At 41.5% G+C, this 22,601-nt stretch overlaps 1 protein-coding gene across 6 annotated transcripts in view; it reads right to left on the bottom strand.

Annotated features, from left to right (window-relative positions):
* Positions 1–22,601, bottom strand: part of FEZ1 (fasciculation and elongation protein zeta 1) — a 48,113-nt gene that overhangs the window by 20,959 nt on the left and 4,553 nt on the right. For 5 of the 6 annotated variants that reach the window (XM_087706291.1, XM_087706294.1, XM_087706295.1 and 2 more), the window contains 2 exons: positions 14,383–14,724; positions 4,808–4,907 (listed from right to left, as the gene is read on the bottom strand). In XM_087706291.1, coding sequence (XP_087562417.1) covers positions 4,808–4,907; positions 14,383–14,724 — 442 coding nt within the window. Of the gene's footprint in view, positions 1–4,807; positions 4,908–14,378; positions 14,725–22,601 lie in introns of those variants that run through there. The other variant, XM_014074125.2, reaches the window with a different exon arrangement.

Raw genomic sequence — 22,601 nt, 5'->3', positions numbered from 1 at the left:
ATTGAACTGCTGGCAGTTGGCAGAATTAGTATGCAATACTGCATTCTAACCACTGGGAGGGAGGGAGGGAGGGAGGGAGGGAGGGAGGGAAGGAAGGAAGGAAGGAAGGAAGGAAGGAAGGAAGGAAGGAAGGAAGGAAGGAAGGAAGGAAGGAAGGAAGGTAGTAATAGCACTTAGAGTTATATACCACTTCACTGTGTTTTACAGCTCACTCTAAGCGGTTTACAAAGTCAGCCTATTGCCCCCAATAATCTGGGTGCTCATTTTACCCACCTCGGAAGGATGGAAGGCTGAGTCAACCTTGAGCTTGGTGAAATTCGTACTGCCAAACTGCAGGCAGCTGGCAGTCAGTAGACGTAGCCTGCAGTACTGCATTCTAACCACTGCACCACCATGGCTCATGTAGGTGCTGCTGTGATTTACAGGTAGAGGGAAAAGAAGGAATCTCACACCAATTCTTATAGCACATACAATTGAGGGATTGTAGCCAAGTGGTTAAGACACTGGATTTGTTGACTGGAAGGTTGACAGTACACAATCCAAGCACCACGTTACAGGGAGGGCTCCTGTTCTTGCCTCAACTCCTGCCTACCTAGAAGTTCGAAATGCTAGGTAAGCGAGTAGATAAATAGGTACACTTTGGTGGGAAAGTAACAGATTCTGTGCACCTTAATGTATAATCATGCCAGACATATAACTCTAGAAGCATCTTCAGACGACAATGGCTCCCTTAGCTAGGAAATAGAGATAAGATAACCCCTAGAGTTGGACACATTTGGACTGGACAAAGAAAACCTTCATTTTTTTTTTACCTTTCACTTCAAAAAAATGAAGCTCTACCTTTAAATGGATCTATGGCATTTCTCAAACTCCAGATAGTGCTTTACTAACACACACACACACACACACAGAATAGTGGTATGTTTGCCCTTCACTGAGCATACTTGACTGGATTACTTCTGTCAAGATCTGGGAGAAGGAATTGTCCAAGAAACGGGAGAGATTTCTTGAGTCAAGCAAAATTGTCCTAGGAAATATCTTGGAGAACTGAAGGAGAAACAGCTTCTTCAAGGTCCTGCTTGACAGAAACAGACCAAAACTGCTGCTGTCCGAGCAGCAGTTTTAAGAGGAAGGATTTTTCCCCCTTAGTGTCAGCATCATCTCCATTCCTTCTAGGGGGAACTGGCAAGCCCACAAGAAAGCGTTAATACCTGCTGAAATTTGCCTGCCAAGAAGACTAGTTACCATTTTAATTTCCAAACGCGTCCTCAAGTGACCTTACAACCAGGCATCAGGAACACACAGAGATAATTTAAAGTAACAGCTAGAGAGAGAAAAAAAACCCTCAAAATTTGAAGCTTACGGCAGGGTGAGGCCATCAGTCAGAGGGACTGTGCCTCTTCAAAGTTGAATGTAGCCTTTGGGGTGTGTCTCTCTGTGTTGTGTTTCCAAATAGACAAATTCCACCCAGTTGCCTTGCATTTCCTGTAAAGCAGTATTTTCCAACATTGGACCTTTTAAGATGTGTAGACTTCAACTCCCAGAATGCCCCAGTCAGCAAAGCAAAGCTGTCTGGGGAATTCTGGGAGCTGCAGTCCACACATCTTAAAATGGCCAAGGTTGGAAAACATTGTGATCTATTGATTGAGCAAGTTGGTGAGCAAGGTGGCGCAGTGGTTAAATGCAGCACTGCAGGCTACTGCTAGATCAGCAGGTCAGCGGTTCAAATCTCACCGGCTCAGGGTTGACTCAGCCTTCCATCCTTCTGAGGTGGGTAAAATGAGGACCCAGATTGTTGGGGGCAATATGCTGACTCTCTGTAAACCGCTTAGAGAGGCCTGAAAGGCCTATGAAGCGGTATATAAGTCTACTGCTATTGCTATTGCTATTGCTATCTTATTGTTATGTAATTTATAATTCTGAATGGAGAGCTCCAGAAAGTTTACATTGTAAGTGAAAATTATACTAAATGCTCTCCATGTCTCAAGATCTTTGAAATGTCTAGAAAAATCATTCTTATTCCTTCCACTGTGATAATTCCCATTTAAGATATATAGGTGAATATATTTTCGCACCAGCACATATTCCTAGAACCTCACCCCCAATATTAAGATATATGTTACTAAATATATAATGTGATCATCATCATCATCATCATTACATTGATGTTACAATGACCATTTTTTTCACACTGGGTTAACCCTCTTAGCCTTCTTTATTAGGTCTCTGGGGAGAACAAGTAGCTTTTAAGACATTTTTAATATTCATCTTCTTTTGATATGATTTGCTTTCAGTGGATTCATGGGAACCAGGAAAAGGGAGGCAAACTAAAAGCAAATGGGACATCTCTAAAGGCAGCAATCTGGACAGACATTGGGGAAAGTGGGGAGGAAGAGGTGATAGTAGTACGGAATCTGCCTTGTTATCTGGAAATCCTTTCTCGCCATTCCCTTCAAGCCACAGGCTCTCCAGCTTGCCCTTGCTGTCTCACGACTTTGATTTGGAAAGGCAATCAATATGTGCTCATCTCACCATTTCCCTGACTGTTGCAATTTATTCTGCTGAATTGCTGCATTGGCTGGTGTTGTCAACTTCTCCGTTTCCTGGAGTGGTCGATTGCACAACTCACTGCACAGGAAAAGATGGCTACTGAAGGGCTCCCCAAAGGGTATGGAAGATGCTTCAAATTGCCTTTCCTGGAAGAGTGAGGTACCGAAGGACCACCTTGATTGGAATGGGAAGTATACACTGCATGGTGTTAGTTGATGTAGGGTCATCTCAGCACTGGAAGAGGTCCTGGCTTACCAGTGCTTCTGCCAGCGGTGCCCTACATAGAATCGTAGAGCTGTCAGAGATCTTGGAGGTCTTCTAGTCCAACCCCCTGCCTAAGGCAGGAGTCCTTATTTCATTCAAGACAAATGGCTGTTCAATCTCCTCTTGAAAACCTCCAGTGATGGAGGACCCACAACTCTGGAAGGCAGGCTGCTCCTTTGACTAATTGTTCTCACTGTCAGAAAATTTCTCCTTGGTTCCAGGTTGGATCTTTAAGGATCCTGAAGGACCTGATGAGCTCTAAGCCAATGGCTCCTTCCATCCTCAGGTTAAAGTATGGCACATCTGGCCACAGAAGATGCCCTACATGGCCTAGGACCTGGATATCTCCGTGACCGCCTCCTGCCACATACCTCCCAGCGCCCAATAAGATCTCACAGGATGGGCCTTCTCCGGGTGCCGTCGACTACACAATGTCGTCTGGCGGCTCCTCGGGGGAGGGCCTTCTCTGTAGCTGCCCCAGCCCTATGGAACGATCTACCCCCTGAGATCCAGACCCTCCCCATTCTCTCGGCCTTCCGAAAGTCTATTAAGACCTGGCTGTTCCGGCAGGCCTGGGGCTGTTGATCTTGATTGAACTCCAGCCCCACTAAGATTGAATGTATGTTGTGTTCTTTTAATTCGCTTTGTCTTGTGTTTTAAATTCTTTTAATATTTTTAAATTTGTTTTTATGTAAGCCGCCCGGAGTCCTTCGGGATTGGGCGGCATACAAATCCATTAAAACCTTAAACCTTAAACCTAAGATGAGTTTATGGCAGGGGAGCTGCTAAATACCCTCCAGATGTTTAGCATCACAGCTGCAGCAATCCCTTGTCATTGGCTGTATTGGTTGAGACAAGTGGAAGCCGAACTCCTAAATATTAGGAGAGCACTAGAAAGGGCTCAGAAGACTACAGAGGAGATCATTCCCTCCAGATTCCTTCAAAGCAGTACCGCAAAAATGGTTTCAGCCTTCTCAATGACTATTGTAATTATTAGAAATGCTTGCTTGGGAGCAAAATCATACCTCGGAATTTTATTCAAAGAAAGGTTTTTGTGACATAAAGAAGAGAAGGCCCAATTAAGCCTTCGAGGCTACACGCACACATCCCACAGATTAGGTAAGAGGTCATATTTTTTCTTCTCCCCAACATTCAAATCTCCACCACAACTGGGACACTGAGCTTCTCTAACAGAATTTAAATTCCATCTCCCTAAAACCCTAAAACCACTTTCCTCAATCTGGTGCCCTTCAGATGTTCAATTTCCACTGTGGCTGGGAACACCGTAAAGTTGCATTAAGGGAAGTTGCAGTGCAGAGCATCAACTGGCTTACTGCTAATAGAGGACCGATATCAACAATGAAAGCTACTGTACATTATGCAATGGTTCTGTGTTAATTGAAACAGACCAGTGCCAGCTAAATTTCACTCATATTTTTCTGATTTAAAAGAAACAGATAGGGGAGAAGGAAGGAATGGGAAGTGTCTATGATTCCAACTATTTTTTTAAGAATACCCAACATAAATATGGGAATATTATTATTTATGGAAACTTGGGAAGTCTGTACTGCTATCCAGGAAGGATTTTTGGTATATTCTTAGGTTCTGCCTTGTGAAAAGACAGCCAAATGTTATTTTAACTTTTAAGACAGCCATTCCTACTTCTTGAATTTCAAACAGAGCTTCAGCACAAGTATGTCGCCTGTTTTATCTTATGAGCAATGAAGGGGAAAGTTGAGATATGCGGAGGTGGCACAGTGGTTAGAGTGCAGCACTGCAGGCCACTTCAGCTGACTGCTAGCTGCAGTTCGGCGGTTCAAATCTCACCGGCTCAAGGTTGACTCAGCCTTCCATCCTTCCGAGGTGGGTGAAATGAGGACCCAGACTGTGGGGGCGATATGCTGACTCTGTTAACCGCTTAGAGAGGGCTGAAAGCCCTATGAAGCGGTATGTAAGTCTAACTGCTATTGCTATTGCCCATCCAGGTAACTACCTCTGTGTCGGAGATATTGCCGTTGAGCACTTCGATGTTGGGATCCCTCAAGTCCTCAGTGATGGATGGGATGTAATTGTCTGTTAGAGCATCCCAGACCCTGCAGAAGAAAGCAAGAAGTGTTAATATAGAGAATCTGTCTTGGAAGCAGAGATGCTTCCCTCAAGGCTGTTAGCTTGATCTACAGAGTTCAAACACAGCATGACGTGCGCCGATGATGTTTCTTAGTTTGGGTAATGAAACATCAGCAGGAAAAGCTCAGAGAGCACCAAGGACCCCTCGTACAAATACATCCAAGCTAAACATGTGTTAGACCTGATTTAATTTGAATTCTAAGATGACTTGGCCCAGATCTAGCCCAATGGTGTTAAAAAGAGAGGGGAAGGTTTTCAGTAGGAGTTGAACATTAAAAATATTTATTTATGTTGATCTTTGCTTATCTGGGTGCTGATTGCTGGTGAGGAGGTGCTTTAGTCTTTCTGTTTTCTTTTTGGCTTTTCAATTATCTCTTCCGGATTGGTATATAGATGTTTACGTCTCTTGATTTAGCATTCTCTACATTAGATAGATTTATTTAGATAGATAAATAGATAATATGTTTATCTATTATCTATCTATTTATCTCTGTTCATTTATTTTTTCCAAATAATTCTATTTGTTTTTTCTTTTTCTGTCTGTGAGTTTGAAATATATGTGTGTGTGTGTGTGTATGTATGTATATGTGTATGTATATGTATATATGTGTGTGTGTATGTATATATGTGTGTATGTATGTATATGTATATATATGTATGTATATATATGTGTGTGTGTGTGTGTATGTGTGTGTGTGTGTATGTGTGTATATATGTGTGTGTGTGTGTGTGTTGTATTTGTGCTGATAAATAAATAAAGGGAGACTAGTATAGATCTATTTCAAGCTATTTAGCTCTCATCAGCTAGCCATACCCTTACTGGGAATCGAACCTGGGCTGTATTACATATTAGGCGGATGTGTTAACCACTTATTTATCTTATTTATCAGCACAAATACAACACAAATGTAACAAAAGCAACAGTAAAAATGTTGGGTTTCTGTCTGGATGGTCTCTTGTGACGAGCCGATGGACAGAGAATGGAAGCAGTGAACTTCCTCTCATATTCAGGTTGTAACACTAATATATATATATATATATATATATATATATATATATATATATATATATATATATATATATATATATATATATATATATATATAATGTTTTTTTTTGTTTTTTTATTTGTGCTGATAAATTTATTTATCAGCTGATTTTATTTGTGCTGATAATTATTTATTTATCAGCACAAATTAAAAAAACACAAATATAACAAAGGCAACAGTAAAAATATTGGGTTTCTGTCGTGATGGACTCTTGTGACGAGCCGAAGGACAGATGATGGAAGCAGTTAGCTTCCTCCCATAATTGGGGCTTACCAGGGGTTGTAAAAATCTTATACATACATACATATATATATATATATATATATATATATATATATATATATATATATATATATATATATATATATATACATACATACATACATACACACACACACACACACACACACACACACACACACACACACACATACATACATACATACATAGTTGTATTTGTGCTGATAAATCTGTAAAAATCTTCAGTAGGAGTTGAACATTAAAAATATTTCTCAGCTAAGAAATAATAGACTGAATTTAAACTATCTAAGCATGCTTTATTTACCTTGACATTATTTCATATTAAGCATAGCTTCACAAAAGTGGATATAAAGTCCCTTCTACAGAGGCAGTGGTTTTATTTCCCCCAACAGTAATACTTTTGCACAACTTCACAGTACATCATGTGGATCTTCACCTTCCTCACCTTCAGTCCCTGTGCATACTCTCCCATTAGCCAACAGACTGGCATTAATAATTGTGGGTATCCTGTCTGTTTCTTTGTTTCTCCCTAGCTGTGTTTGCCACTCTGCAGGCGTGCAATATAGCCAAACAGAACAGGCAGCAAAACATCCCAACGCTTTTGTTTTAAGGAAAGGAAGGGAGAGAAAACGGAAGGACTGGGAAATGGAATAAGACAGCAGTTCACGCACTACAGCTAAAAAAGAAATGCAGAAAATGTAGATGCCATGTTTTCTCAGAAGAAGCAGCCATGGCATGACCTTCTAAAGTTTAAACAGACTTCACATGCCCACCACTAGAATCCCCTAGAATCATTCAGGGGTACACCAGGTTTGGATCAGTGTAAAGCTTGTATTTGGAAGGATTCCTAAGGTAATCAAGATCTTCTACAAACATAATTGGTTGCTTTTCAGTCTACTAATTAAAGACTGAATGAATTCTAACACAGGCATCAGAAAACATTGGGGGGGGGCTTACTTTACCTGTAACCACCAGGATATTTCTGTTCTTAATTTCATCCCTCTACTCTGGGGGGAAAAGTCAAAAGTAATACATTCATCTACTTTCAATATTGTGAGACCCATCTCTGTTATTTATGTTTTGACAGCCAAGGAGCAAAACTGCAAAGAATGTGAGCTGCCCAAAGATGTGTCATATCACCTCAGGCCACTCTGAGGTCTCCTGGCTCAGCTATATGAATTAAGTCCTAAATCCAATTCTGTTTATTGAATGTATTTTTTGCATATATTAGCCTCTGGTTCCGTGTCTATTCTCTCCAAAATGGCTGAAACTGCCCTGAACAAATCAAAGAGAAAATAATTCTGTGGCAACATTAGATAGGAAGTGGGGACAAATAAGAACGTCAGAGGATCTTGTGCATAGCTAACCAATAAAGATTGCTTTAGTCCACGTCAATAAAAATATTAATCTTTTGGAACAGATTCCTAAGATATCCTTGGGAAATCACTCACGACTGATCACCCCATTCCAGATGGAGGCATCACAATGTGCCTTTTGGTCTACATCTTCATATTTATGGATAGCAGATAGCTCTCATTATGTGTTTCATCACGTTGTTTATAAAGACATCACAAAAAATGATGTACGGGTTCTGGGAAGCTGGGGGGGTGGGGTAGGTTGGGGGTAGGTTGGGGGGGAGGGTGGGGGGAGGGATATATATTAGGTTTGATGAGACGGGTTAGATTTTAATGTAATTTGACCCCACATGTATACTGTTTTTTTTCCTTATATTTTCATTGCTATTATTATTACTATTTTTTAAAAAAACTAGGATATGTTAAGCATATTGACATGTAGCGGAAATACACCAAGGAGAGGAGGAGTGGGAAATAGAAGGGAGAAGAAAGATGGGAAGAGAAGGATAGGAGAGAGTGTAAGGGGGGAAGATGAGAAGGATAAGGAGGAGTGGATTGTAGAGAGAGGAGTAGTAGAAAGGGAGGGGAAGTAGAGTAAAAAAGGATGATGGAGGGAAGATAGAAAGTTGGAGGGTGGTAGAAGAAAGAGGTGTATGGAGAGCAGAAGAGCTATAATGGGTTTCTATTTTTCTGGGCATTGTTGACAAGAGGAACTGATGTAATTATTATTTAATACCATATGATACGGGCTATGTATAGTATACATGTGAGTGTGTGTTATGAAAATGAAAATAAAAATATTCATTAAAAAAAAAGAAGAGCAGAAAGTGAGTCCTACTCCATCCGTCTCTTAAAACCAGCAATATCTAGCCATTTGACTTAACATAAGAACAAAATAATGAAAAAAAATGAAATAAGTCACTATAACTGAGATAAATAGGTATTAGAGAGAGAGAAATGGAAAACTTGTCTCTTGGTATTAGCCTCATTTGAAAATTATTGATTTATTGATAGAACTGTAGGAAGTTAGCACTCACCCCTCTCCTAGAAAAATGAAATATCCTGGGAAATATTGAAAAAGCAAAATATTATATTTCCCTGGATAAAAAATGGAGAAACATGTTTTTAGGTAGGAAACAGACTCACTCTTAATAGCCCCCACCTTTGTCAATAAACCATTAAAATGCCTGAGCCAGTCTATTCTACATAACAAAGATTTCCCCACTTCAGCTCCAGGGTGATGGGATTAAGGCATGATAGTATTAGCCCTTTACCCATCTCACAACAGGACACCTGGGAAGAAGCAGTGCTCAACCAAGCTTGGGACTCAGAAGACACACAACCTACAAAGTTAGCTAAGACTCCTCGCCCCTGGGAGTCTGACGACCAATCAGAATACATTTCTTACACAGGTACAGGAAACAGAGAGGTGGGGCTGAACAGAGAGTATAAAAAACTCAGGAACTTTCAGTAAGCCCCTTTTTCTCTCCTTTCTTCTTCACCCAACATCTGGAAGCATGTGATCCCCCTTTTCTGTTCAGGAGCTCAAGCTGTGTGGTCCTGTCCACCATTAAACCATCTTTCCAAGCAGCCTCCATGTTTCCGGTGTCTTTTCCCCCCACTTGGAACTGAACCCAGAAGGACATTTCTTCCAAAAAGAGAAAGTATTTGTTGCTCAGGGTTGAGCTCTGGTGTCTTTCTGAACTTGGTTTTATTGTTTGCAGGCACTTCTGAACCCAACTAGGTCAAAATTTTACTCCTAGTAAATGAGTGAGGTCTGCTCTCATATTACATGCCAGTGGTTTACTCAGTCAGTGTTGGTGATTGTGGTCTGGGTGTTACCTTGATTAAGTTGCTGTTTACTGCTAGCTTGTTTATCTGAGTCTATGGTTCCTTGATTGGGTATTGTTTGCTCCTTGATTGTTGGTCTAGTGTTAATTGTGGTGTTGATCTTTGCTTATCTGGGTGCTGATTGCTGGTGAGGAGAAGTTTTGGTCTTTCTGTTTTCTTTTTGGCTTTTCAGTTATCTCTTCCGGATTGGTATATAGATGTTTACGTCTCTTGATTTAGCATTCTCTACATTAGATAGATTTATTTAGATAAATAAATAGATAATATGTTTATCTATTATCTACCTATTTATCTCTGTTAATTTATTTTTTCCCAAATAATTCTATTTGTTTTTTTCTTTTTCTGTCTGTGAGTTTGAAATATATATATATGTGTGTGTGTGTGTGTATGTATGTGTATATGTGTATGTATATGTATATATATGTATGTATATATATGTGTGTGTGTATGTATGTATGTGTGTGTATGTGTGTGTATATATGTGTGTATATATGTGTGTGTGTGTGTGTGTGTGTGTGTGTGTGTGTTGTATTTGTGCTGATAAATAAATAAAGGGAGACTAATATAGATCTATTTCAAGCTATTTAGCTCTCATCAGTTAGCCATACCCTTACTGGGATTCGAACCTGGGCTGTATTACATATTAGGCAGATGTGTTAACCACCTATTTATCTTATTTATCAGCACAAATACAACACAAATATAACAAAAGCAACAGTAAAAATGTTGGGTTTCTGTCTGGATGGTCTCTTGTGATGAGCCGATGGACAGAGAATGGAAGTAGTGAATTCCTCCCATATTTGGGCATACCGGGGGTTGTGACACTAAATAAATACATACATTTATATTTATATTTATATTTATATTTATATTTATATTTATATTTATATTTATATTTATATTTATTTATATTTATATTTATATTTATATTTATATTTATATTTATATTTATATTTATATTTATATTTATATTTATATTTATATTTATATTTATATTGTTTATGTTTATGTTTATGTTTATGTTTATGTTTATATTTATATTTATATTTATATTTATATTGTTTATGTTTATGTTTATGTTTATGTTTATATTTATATTTATATTTAATTTATATTTAATTTATATTATTTATATTTATATTTAATTTATATTATTTATATTTATATTATTTATATTTATATTATTTATATTGGTTGTCTGTTTCCTAGTCATAGACTAGAAAAAATGCTGTTTATCTGACTCTTATCCCAGGATATTATTGCTATGATTGTTGCTATTAAACATTATTATTCCTACTAACCTTATTTATACAGTGGCAATGTTTACTTTACAAAGCAAAAAAATATGTTTTGTCGATTTCAATCTGAGGGCAGCTGAGGGCTTTGCTTAAGGTGAGGGCTCTTATTCCATTTTGTAAAATTGTGGTTTATAGAGCTGCCCGTGTGGTTTTATATAATACCTGTAGTTATTAAGGCAATTGCCATGTTATGGCTCAGGGCTGCTCTTCATTCAAAAGAACTCGAATGGCAGATCTTCACTTACTGTGTGTGGACCAAGTAAAATCCCACCACAGAACCAAGGACACTCGCTGGCTAATTGGGTGGAAGCTTCCATTCTTCTGTCATTCAAACCCCAAGAGACGGACAAGTAGACAGTGAAAACTGAGCCAGATCAATGATAGTACAGCTGCGAGTTCTCTGTTTCAGTTTCAGCCATGACAACGATGGAATGTGCACCTCCTTGAATCATCAGCCTGGTTGGTCCTGACAGTAAGGATGATTCAACTGGATGCAACTGGTTCTATTTTAAAATTGAAGAGTGCCTGCCAATATTCTGACACTTCCCATCAAAAGGAAGGAACTAGAATTATCTCTCCTCAGAAACCAACAGGCTGGACTCTTTCTGAAACTGATGGGATTACAGGCCAATCTCCCAAAGGCCAGAAAGATAGGCATAGTCTTGATCTACCAGGCTGATATTCATATGTCTGGGCTGGGCTCATAGGCAAGCAAATCCAATTTATTTCCCCAAATAGCAGAGTTGCATTTCACAAAGCAATATCAGCATCCCATTCTATGGTGTGACCTTCACTAGAATCCGGCTCTCCCATTAAAGAGCTTACTGGCTGATTTCTGCAAGTGTTGGACCATACCTAGAATGTTCTCAGACAATGTATTTTTTAATATCCCGGTTTTGGAAAAGTTCACATCTGTTCGCAGGTCTTTATAGTTTATAGATATAGTTTATAGTTTTATTGATTTGTATGCCGCCCACTCCCGAAGGACTCCGGGTGGCTTACAATAAAACAAGGGAGGGGGAATAATACACAAACAACATTAAAATATACAACAATCACAATCTCCGGGGGGCTGAATATTTCGAGAGCGCCCCGGCCTGCTGGAGCAGCCAGGACTTAACAGCTTTGCGGAAGGCCGGGAGGGTAGTAAGTGTCCGGATCTCCACGGGGAGATCGTTTATAATAGTAAACAATGTGTGCATTCAAGTAAAAAGCAAACAACTTCATATCTGGGATCAAGCCAAGATAAAGAAAGAAAAACCCAAATCCTCCCAGCTGTGTGGAGTACAGGTCAGTAACAGATCAACAGCCAGAAGGACAAAAATTATGAAAATCTGTTCCTTGTTGGAATTCAGACAGGAGTCATGCCTCTCTTTGTGAATGAGATATTGGATTTTCTTGGACAGAAAATCAACTGTTGCTGGTCCCCCCCCCTGCCTCCCAAATGTGCATAAACCATGCACACTGATCACTGCAAAATAGCATCTAAACTATTTGCCACCTTAAAGTGGCCACTAATGTTTAGCTGATTAGTAATAAAGGCAGAAATCCACCAGGCCAACACAAATTTGCACCAAGGTTTCCTCTGCTAATTCATCTGTAAAGCTTCACATTTAGAATTATTATCATAGTAATTATAGTCAGCCCTCAACTTGCAACCACAATCTGGATGGAAATTTTTGATCACTAAGTGATTTGGTTGTTAAATGAGACATCATATGAGAGGTACTTGAGAGACTGCCTGCTGCCAATCACCTCCACTAGACCGATTAGATCCCACAGATTAGGCCTCCTCCGAATTCCATCCGCCGGCCAGTGCCGACTGGCGACTACCCGGAGGAGAGCCTTCTCTGTGGCTGCTCCGACCCTCTGGAACGAACTCCCCGTGGAGATTCGAACCCTCACCACCCTCCAGGCCTTCCGCAAAGCCCTTAAAACCTGGCTGTTCCGACAGGCCTGGGGCTAAAGAACCGTTGCCCCCGTCTCGAATGATATGACTGTTGTGTGTTTTTAAATTATGTATTGTTATGTTTCGTCTTTTATTTTTTGTCTGTACCCCCCTTCCCTGATTTGAATTGTGAGCCGCCCTGAGTCCCCTTTGGGGGAAAAGGGCGGCATATAAGTATAATCAAATCAAATCAAATCACATGACCACACCCAATTTTAGGACAATGTTTACTGTGATTGTTAAGCACATCCAACTTCCCCAATCGATGTTGCTTGTTGGAAACAGCCAGGAAGGTTGCAAATTGTGATCAAGTGATTGCAGGATGCCGCAATTGGTCATAATTGAGAGCCAGTTGCCAGGTGCCTGGATTGCTATCATGTGACCACAGGAGTTGGTGCAATGGTCACAACTTCATGGACAGGTCATAAATCACCTTTCCAATGGCTGTCATCATTTTGAACCACTGTCAACAAATAATCATAAGTCAAGGACTGTAGGAGCATGGTTTCACATGCTACCCTGCACATGCATAGATATATTTCATTCATTTTTTTCATTTTATTTGTCTTGTATGCCGCCCACTCCTGGAGGACTCCCGGGCGGCTCACAACAGACAAGGGAAAGGGGATAAATAGACAAGACAACACTTTTAAAAAAGGCACAACATTCACAATTTCCGTGGGGCTGGGTGTTTCACAAGCCCCCCGGCCTGCTGGAGCAGCCAGGACTTGGTGGCTTTGCGGAAGGCCAGAAGGGTAGTAAGGGTCCGGATCTCCACGGGGAGGTCATTCCAGAGGGCTGGAACTGCAACAGAGAAGGCTCTCCCCCGGGGAGTCGCCAGCCGACATTGGCTGGCGGATGGAATCCGGAGGAGACCTAACCTGTGAGATCTTATCGGTCTGAGGGAGGTAATTGGCAGGAGGCGGTCTCTCAGGTACCCAGGTCCGATGCCATGTAGGGCTTTATAGGTAGCGACCAGCACCTTGAAGCGGATTCGGAGACTAATGGGTAGCCAGTGCAGCTCGCGGAGGATAGGTGTGACGTGGGTGTACCTAGGTGCACCCACAATCGCTCGCGCGGCTGCATTCTGGACTAACTGAAGTCTTCGAACACTCTTCAAGGGCAGCCCCATGTAGAGCGCGTTACAATAATCCAGTCTAATATAGCCTTGCCTGCTTGAGCAGCCCAGTTCCTAATAAGCCATGGACCCAGACTGGGGACTCCTGATCTAGGGAACAAAAACTAAATAATTGTTACACTAACAAAGAAAGAATCTATAAATTTAGTTTTGCTTCTTTGTTTGAACTTTTGGGCTGTTTCTTGTTTTCACATCCACTTGCAGCTGTTTTCTTTAAAAGTTGCACAAAAATGCAATTGCATCTTTGGGATGTTTTCTTTTTAATGGACACAATTTTGTATCTATCTGAATAGATGCTTTTATACCAAATCAGATTTTCTCAACTTGGAGCCCTTCAAATAATTTGAGTCCATAATTCAATTTCAAAAAGGGGACCTAAAAATAAATCACTTTCAATAAAGGGGAAAATAAAAATAAAAGGAAGAAGAAAAGCTGGTATGTCTTTGAATCAGTAGATGTTCTATTAGATGCCTCCAGGTAGAAAACACTGAGAAAGTGCTAACCAGAAACAATTTCTATGACTGTTCGTTTCTTGACTTACTCTTCATCCTGCAGATTCTCCTCTTCTTCCTGGATCTGGAAATGGTTCTTCACGGGAGCCAAGTTCTCTGTTTTGGCATTGTAATTCCGAAAGCAAATATTGAGCTTCTCGTCAAATTCATTGACCAAATCTTCCATGGACTTGAAGCTGATGATCTCAGAAGAGAAGTTCTCAAGCTCAGAAAGAGAAGGATCCTCCAAGTGCTGAGCTGAAGAGCCATAAAAATAATGAGCTTTCTCTTCCCTATCCAATATGTAGCATGGCCTCAGATCTTCAAACTCTTCATCCAGGCTTACAAGAGGGGCTTCCATGTTGGATTGGCAAATGGAAGAAGGATGGCCTCTGCAAGAGAAGGAACATAAATGAGGCAATGGTAGTAGCCAGTCGATCCTGGCATCAACAGTAGAGCATTGGTTATGTCCCATTGCTTGGAGTAAAAATTACCCTAAGTTCCAACAAATCTGGGTTCATCTTTTTCAGGAAAACACTTTTATACAAGAGTAGCAAAAAAGGACAAGCTTTTGCTTCCTGGCATTTAGTTACCATAGAAGTTTTTGCCGCTGAAAATAGCAGGAGAAAAAGGAAGGAGAGGGACATTTTAAAAACCCCAATAAGATACCAAACACTTCTTGATAATACAATTTCTTCCTTGTTTATTACAACTGACCACTAAGCTTTCTAAAGCTTTCAGCACCAATCTAAGATATTCCTCTTCATCCAGTGCTTCGCTTAAAATGGTATTATTGTATCTTTCTAGCATTAAGAGTTTTTAGAGAGTTTTTTTTAACATTTTCAAATAGTTTTTTTTTTTACCAAACTGTTATTTATTTCCAACATACAGAAAATAGTTATGGGGGGGATTAATATCACCCTTCTTTGGAATCATGTTTAAGGATAATGGCTAGAAATAAAAGAAGATTAAAATGTTACAATTTAATAATAAATAAAACAACTGATTCCAACAGCAGAAGAACTAATAATATCTAATCTCAACCAGCCATAGTTGGGTCTCATGGTTAAAGCACCAAGAAAGTGGAGGACCGTGAGTTCTAGTCCCGCCTTAGGCATGAAAGCCAGCTGGGTGATTTTGGGGCCAGTCACTCTTTCTCAGCCCAACTCAATTCACAGGGATATTGTTTTGGGGAAAATAGGAAAAGAAAGATGTGTTGGATACGTCGGCTGCCTTCCGTTTTTGTCAAAATAATAAAGTTGAGATACAAATAGATACGTAAATAAAACTTAGAACAGAACAGAAGCAGCAGATGTACCAAAGAAGACAGGACGGTACCATGATTTTGAAAATAAAACTTCTTCTCACATTATACGGTATTTGCACACATTGTAAAGAAGGATCACAACAAAAGAATGGTGTGAGTTAGGGCTAGAGAATTCCCACCTATAACTGCCATATCTCTAACAGAGTAATATTCTCAACAGGAAGACTAATGTAACAATGGTTCTCTGAAATTATCCACCATAATTGCAATCAGCTCCTTTTGGTGAGGAACAGAAAGCTGTCTAGGTTGCTGAATATTCCCTTGAACCAGGCAGAATATTGCAGCAATTAAAGATAACAATACCCACACACACACACACCACACCGCCCTGTCACAAAAAGGAAGAAGGAAAACGCTTGGGCAATTCTATATTTGAAAATAGCTTAATTATATTGAGCTAACGTCAAGAGTCAGATCCACCTTGGTGGCCAAAACGCCATCTTTTTTGACAAAATCAAAAAGGAAGAAGATTTATCCTCCCTCTGCAGCGATTCTCTGATGACTCAACCTCTCAGGTCCAAGGACATTGGGGGGGGGGGAGAGAGATCCAGCTCTAATTTAAGCAATTGAATGCATGTACAATTGAATATCCAGGGAAACCTGGCTTTCAAGCAAAGACAATGCTGCAATGTGAAGAGGCAGATTCACAACAAGCTGCCTTAATTGAAAAGTATGATCTTGCCTATAATAATCCACCTTAAGAAAAGACCTTGCAGGAGCTGAGTTGCAGCTGCTTGATGCTGGCAGTAAAAACACAAATAATATTGGCTCTGAAGGTTCCCCTGCCAGCTAAACCCAGATTGCCTCCAAGCATTGGGCTTTGATTTGATAAATTTAGGGGGCAAAGGCAGGGGAAGGCTGAACCAATTTAATTTCCGAAGGGAACCATTAACTTATTTGAATATTGCCATCTAGCAGACGAATTCATCACGCCAGACACAGCCTGGGACGAAGGCAAAGTTCTGTAAACCAGAGCTTTTTTAAAAGGCTGCCTGCTGGGTCTGCTGGCTCCCTCCAGATTTCCTTGCTGATTGATGGATGGGAGCCTCGGCTCTTCCTTCTGGATTAAAATTGCTCTATTGTCACCACAGTCACTGCAAAGAAAAGGCATCGCGATTGGGCTGCAGATCTGTTGCTGTGACAACTCCCCCTCTCTCCCCCTCCCCAACCTTGGGGCACAAAGAAACAACTGTTGCTGCCATTTCGAGGATCTGCAGATGAATTGAAAGCATTCTGCAACTTTTTCGGGAAGCCGGGATCATTTCAGTAAGCAACTGATTGTCCGGTTGTGAAACTCGGACTGAAATCTATGAATTTCCCAGGGGTCTTCCTTACAGATCCTCTTTGGTAGTTTACACGCACTATTTAAAAAAAACAAATTTGGGGCGTTTGTGCTGTATTAATGGCCTGTGGTCATCTTTAGGAGGGGAGCATCAGCATGGGAAGGAAAAGAAGCAGTATTGTTTATCTCGGTGCAGGCATTGCATTTACCTTAGTCTCTCAGTGATGTGCGGTGAGCTTCATAGCCGGTGAGGCAAGCGTGAAAACCCCGCCGAAGCCCTGGTGCCGTGTGAGCCATAGAGCGGGACCCTCACCGGCCATGAAGTTCACCGCACGTCACCCCGATCAGGAGGCGGGAGAATCAGTGTCTCCTTTGCATATGAAAGTTTTCGCTTTTTAACCCTTTCTTAACTTTTAAAAGGCGAAAAATTCCTTATGCAAAGGAGGCCCCGAGTTCTCTGGCCTCCTCCTATAGTTAACACTGAGAGCAGACACCAAGCCACTGTGACTTGAAATCTGGTAGCAATTACCCTGGCTTTAATTATTTTTTTAAAAAATATTTAAAATTCTTTCCTTTCCCTCAGGAGACTGGTGAGGCCCCGCCTCCCTTGCCTCTAGTGACTGCACGTCCCTGTAGTCTCTATACCTCCAGTTAAAAGATTTAGATTGCAAGAAATGTTCCTTGCCATGAAGGCATGGAGACATCAGCAGTGACAAAATCACCATCAATCAATTGCAAAAGGGAGCTTTACTTGGAACAACTTACAATCTGTTGACGATACCTTTAGCACCACCAAATATTCACATCTTGGTCCTTGGGAAGGATTTGATAGGTAGACAAAAAGGCCAAATCCAGTCTGAACATCTGGCAGACTGTGAGGTGAGACCAACCCTAGTAACACTAATGGCATCTATGCAAGAGCTGAAGAAGCTTCTTGGATGAGAAGCGAAACATCTTCAAAGAAGAACCAGAAAGTCCAGCTGCCTCTTGGAAAAAGCACCTTTGAGACAAACCATGACCCGGATGACTGAGAAGCTCCATGGACATTTAACTGTGCAAGACTTACGTGTTAATTCTTGAAAATGAGGGTGTTAAAATGTTACGGTCTTTTCCCTTACAGTGTGATTACCATCTAGAGCACAATGCACCTTCTACACTATCGCAATCATTGAAAAGCAAAGCATCATTTTCGTAGCAACCACCAAGGAGAAGAGAATTGGGGAACCACAACTGGGAAACTTTACTCAGAACTCTGATCAGGCTGTGAGAAATTCTTGTAAAGTGATTGACATAGTTATGGGAGCACCAGGAAGGATGACAAAGAGATTAAACACCTTTTACAAGGATTAAATATTTCAAGTATATAAACTATGGATTAAAGAAACCACCTTGCTGGGCACCTGTTATATCTTCAGATGTTACTTGCGATAATTCCCATCTTCCTGGATGAGTCTTAAGTTTCTATGGGTCAAAGAAGTTATTGTTTTGTTGGTTCTTTTCCCTGCCTTATTCGTTCATGAATCAAAACCACATCATCATCATCATCAAAAAGAGCCGAGGTGGTGCAGTGGTTAGGGTGCAGTACTGCAGGCCACTTCAGCTGACTGTTATCTGCAGTTCGGCGGTTCTAATCTCACCGGCTCAAGGTTGACTCAGCCTTCCATCCTTCCGAGGTGGGTGAAATGAGGACCCGGAAGGTCTGAAGGGTGGTGAGGGTACGAATAGGGTCGTACCCCATAGGGTCGGAGCAGCCACCGAGAAGGCTCTCCTCCGGGTAGTTGCCAGTCGACATTGACCGGCTGATGGAATTTGGAGGAGGCCTAATCTATGGGATCTTATTGGCCTAGTGGAGGTAATTGGCAGTAGGCGGTCTCTCAAGTTATGTTAGGCAAAGTAAATTTTGTGAGATGAGACATTTCCACCTTTAGTTTACACTTTTTTGTTATCTGGATGCTGCACTTATACACAGCAGACTTAGCTTGTGGCCATCAAATCATAGCTTATTTATTTATCTAACATATGGCATCCATAGAGATTGTGCAATGACTAATAACCACTGGATTATGAAGTGTAGACTATCTCCGTGATGATATATCCAGACCAGTGTCCTGTTTTAACAGAGCAGCTAAAAGTTCACACACAAAGTAACTTAACTGGATATTGCATCCCTCACGGTTAAAAACTACGAAGGCAGCAAATCATAGCTGTGTGTTTCAACTTTTTTTTTTTTTTAAAAAACACCTCTTACCCAATCTTTATTTATGGAATAAAATTTAAAATGATCAGATGGAGCTCATCTACGTGCAGCCTCTAAACATCATCATCTCACTGGAAGTCCTCTCTGTATCTTATTTATGGGGTCCCCAACCTCTGGGCCACGGCCCATTTGGAGCTGGGCCACGCAAGCGATGTGCAGCTTTATGTGCATGAGTGTGCAGGAGTTTGTGCGCAAAGCTCAATTTGGGTGAGTGGCAAGTAGAGGGTCGCATACCCATTGCATGCACAAATTGGAGCTGTGCGCTCAGAACCACCCCCTCTCCCCCCACCCTGCCATGCCCGCTATGGAAACCTGGAAAAGTTGGGGACCACTATTCTACAGCATCAATCACTTTCTTTTTTTTTAACATTTTTTTTATTTTAAACACATAAACACATCAACAAAAAGAAACACATGACTTAAAACAACATAGGAACTAGAAGTTCCATCATATATCATATAGCAGTCCCGTATAGGTTTCTTTACAGTTAGTGTTTTCCCTCCTATACATTTCTATCTTACATTCATGGTCCCCTTATTCGTTATCCATTTTTATGTACTATTCTATATTTATTTATACTTAGCTATTTATAACAAAATATTGTTGATTCTTTTTCTTTGCCATTCTTATACCTTTGTTATTCCATTTAAAAGGTTATAATATACAGTTTGGGTTGCTTTGTTTACCATCCCTAGCGCCTGTTGTAACACCACCTTATTTTCCCTTTCTTTTCTCCCTCCCTTCCTTCTCTACTTTCTTTCTTCCTCCTCTCCTTCCCCTTCCTTCTTCCCCTACCTCTCCCTTACTCCTACCCTCTCTCTTCCCCTTCCTACCCTCTCTCCTTCTCTTTCTCTCCCTTCCACTCTCATCTCCTTCTCTTTCTCTCCCTTCCACCCTCCTCTCCTTCTCTTTCTCTCCTTTCCACCCACTTCTCCTTACCTCTTTCTTCTTCCCTTGCCTCTCCTCCACTCTTCCTCTTCCCTTCCTACTATCTCTCCTTCTCTTTCTCTCCCTTCCACCCTCCTCTCCTTTCCCTTCCTTCTTCCCTCCCTTCCCTACTTCCTTCCTCCTCTCCTTCTCCTTCCTTCTTCCCTTACCTCTTCTCTACTCCTGCTCTCTCTCTTCCCCTTCCTACCCACTCTCCTTCTCTTTCTCCGATCACTTTCATTGCTCCTATGCTAAATTCCTGCGCCCAGCCCTACACACTTGTTCTCCTTCTGACTGCTACAAGGAGGCCTCCATTGGATTCAGCAGACCTGACTCTATAGCAGCCATTCAAAGATTCTCCCTGCCATCCACATCATCAACCACTGATCTTTCCACCTTTTTCATTTTCTTTATTCTAACTACAGGTGGTCCTTGACTTATAACCACAATGGAGCCCCAAATTCCCATTGTTAAGTGAGACCTTTGTTAAGACATTTTGCCCCATTGTATGACTTGTCTTGCCATAGAGCCAAGGTGGCGCAGTGGGTAGAGTGCAGTACTGCAGGCCACTTCAGCTGACTGCTAGTTCAGCAGTTCAGCGGTTCTAATCTCACTGGCTCAGGGTTGACTCAGCCTTCCATCCTTCCGAGGTGGGTAAAATGAGGACCCGGATTGTTGTTGGGGGCAATATGCTGATTCTGTAAACCGCTTAGAGAGGGCTGAAAGCCCTATGAAGCGGTATGTAAGTCTAACTGCTATTGCTATTGCTAGTTGGTAACTGAATCACTGGCAGTCGATAGATTAGTAACCTGATCGTTAAGTGAACCTGGTCTCCCCTTTGACTTTGCTGGTCAGAAGTTGCAAAAGGGGATCACATGACACCCCCCTCCCCCCAGGACACCAGCAAAGATCATAAACCTGAACCAGTTGCCAAGCCTCTGAATTTTGATCACACGATCAGGGGGAGGCTGCAAAGGTCATAACTATGAAAAATGGTCATATTTTCAGTGCCGTTGTAACTTTGAATAGTAACTAAATGGCCTGTTGTAAGTCAAGGACTTACCTTTACCTTTCTCTCCCACTGATCTCCAGTCCAGATATAAGGAAATGGTGGTTCACCGACAAATGCACGCACGACAAAAGCCTGCTGACAAAACCGTGGTGAGAAAGCCGCGACGTCAAAATCGCGCCAACAGCGTGCCGACAACAGCGCGCCGACAACAGCATGCCATCAACAAACAACGCGAAAACAAGGTAATAACCCTAACCCTAACCCTAACCCTAACCCTAACCCTAACCCTAACCCTAACCCTAACCCTAACCCTTACCTTAACCCTAATCGCGCTTTTGTGGGCACGGTTTTGTCGGCGCGCTGTTGTGGGCACGATTTTGACATCACGGCTTTCTCGCTGCGGTTTTGTCGGCACGCTTTTGTTGTGCACGCATTTGTTGGGTCATGGGAAATGGTTAGTTTCTGGACAGGAAGCAAAATACAAGTTGGCCTTCCAATTACTACTTTATATTGTATAAGCTTCCAACTCCCTTTGGTGCATATATGAGGTGACAAAAGCAATTGAAGGTTAACGTCAAAGGAAAAGAATCGAAATATAAAATTTGCTTGGGCACGGCAACCCATTTTCCTTTCTCCATCTCTGTATTTAAAAAGTTTGCAAGTTTAGTTTGCAAGTTTAATAACATTTATATGCCGCCCAATCCCATAGGACTCCGGGCGGCTTACAGTACAGAAATAAATAAATAAATAAATAAATAAATAAATAAATAAATAAATAAATAAATTACAGAGAAAGAAATGATAGATTTAAAAACAGCACACCATGCACTCCGTTCTAAATGGGGCTGGACCGTATTTTGGGGTCAACAGCCCCAGGCCTGGCAGAACAGCCAGGTTTTAACGGCTTTCCGGAAGGCCGAGAGAGTGGGAAGGGTCTGGATCTCTGTGGATAGATCATTCCACAGGGCCAGGGCAGCTACAGAGAAAGACCTCCCCCGAGTAGTCGCCAACCGGCATTGCCCGGTCGATGGTACCCGAAGGAGGCCCAGCCTGTGAGATCTTATTGGTCGTTGGGAGGTATGTGGCAGGAGGCGGTCCCGAAGATATCCAGGTCCCAAGCCATGTAGGGCTTTAAAAGTAACAACCAGCACCTTGAAATACGTTTGGAGACCGATGGGAAGCCAGTGCAGCTCGCGGAGGACAGGTGTAACATGGGTGTACCTAGGTACACCCGATATCGCTCACGCGGCCACATTCTGGACCAATTGTAGTCTCCGAACACTCTTCAGGGGCAGCCCCAAGTAAAGCGCAAAAAGTCCTGGAACATGCCACATTCCCCCATCATATTTTGGGAGAAGACACGCACTAGTGTCCCACCCTGATCTGAGGTTCTTCTCATGCAGCTATTTAGGAAAGGACTTCTAGGTTCATGAGAGTCAGTACACCTCCTCAAGACGAAACCT

The sequence above is a fragment of the Thamnophis sirtalis genome, unplaced genomic scaffold (assembly GCF_051295495.1).
Source record: "Thamnophis sirtalis isolate CommonGarterSnake01/CBP01778 unplaced genomic scaffold, rThaSir2_p1.2 scaffold_2, whole genome shotgun sequence".
Classification (NCBI taxonomy): domain Eukaryota; kingdom Metazoa; phylum Chordata; class Lepidosauria; order Squamata; family Natricidae; genus Thamnophis; species Thamnophis sirtalis.
This window is presented reverse-complemented; position numbering and strand designations above follow the sequence as displayed.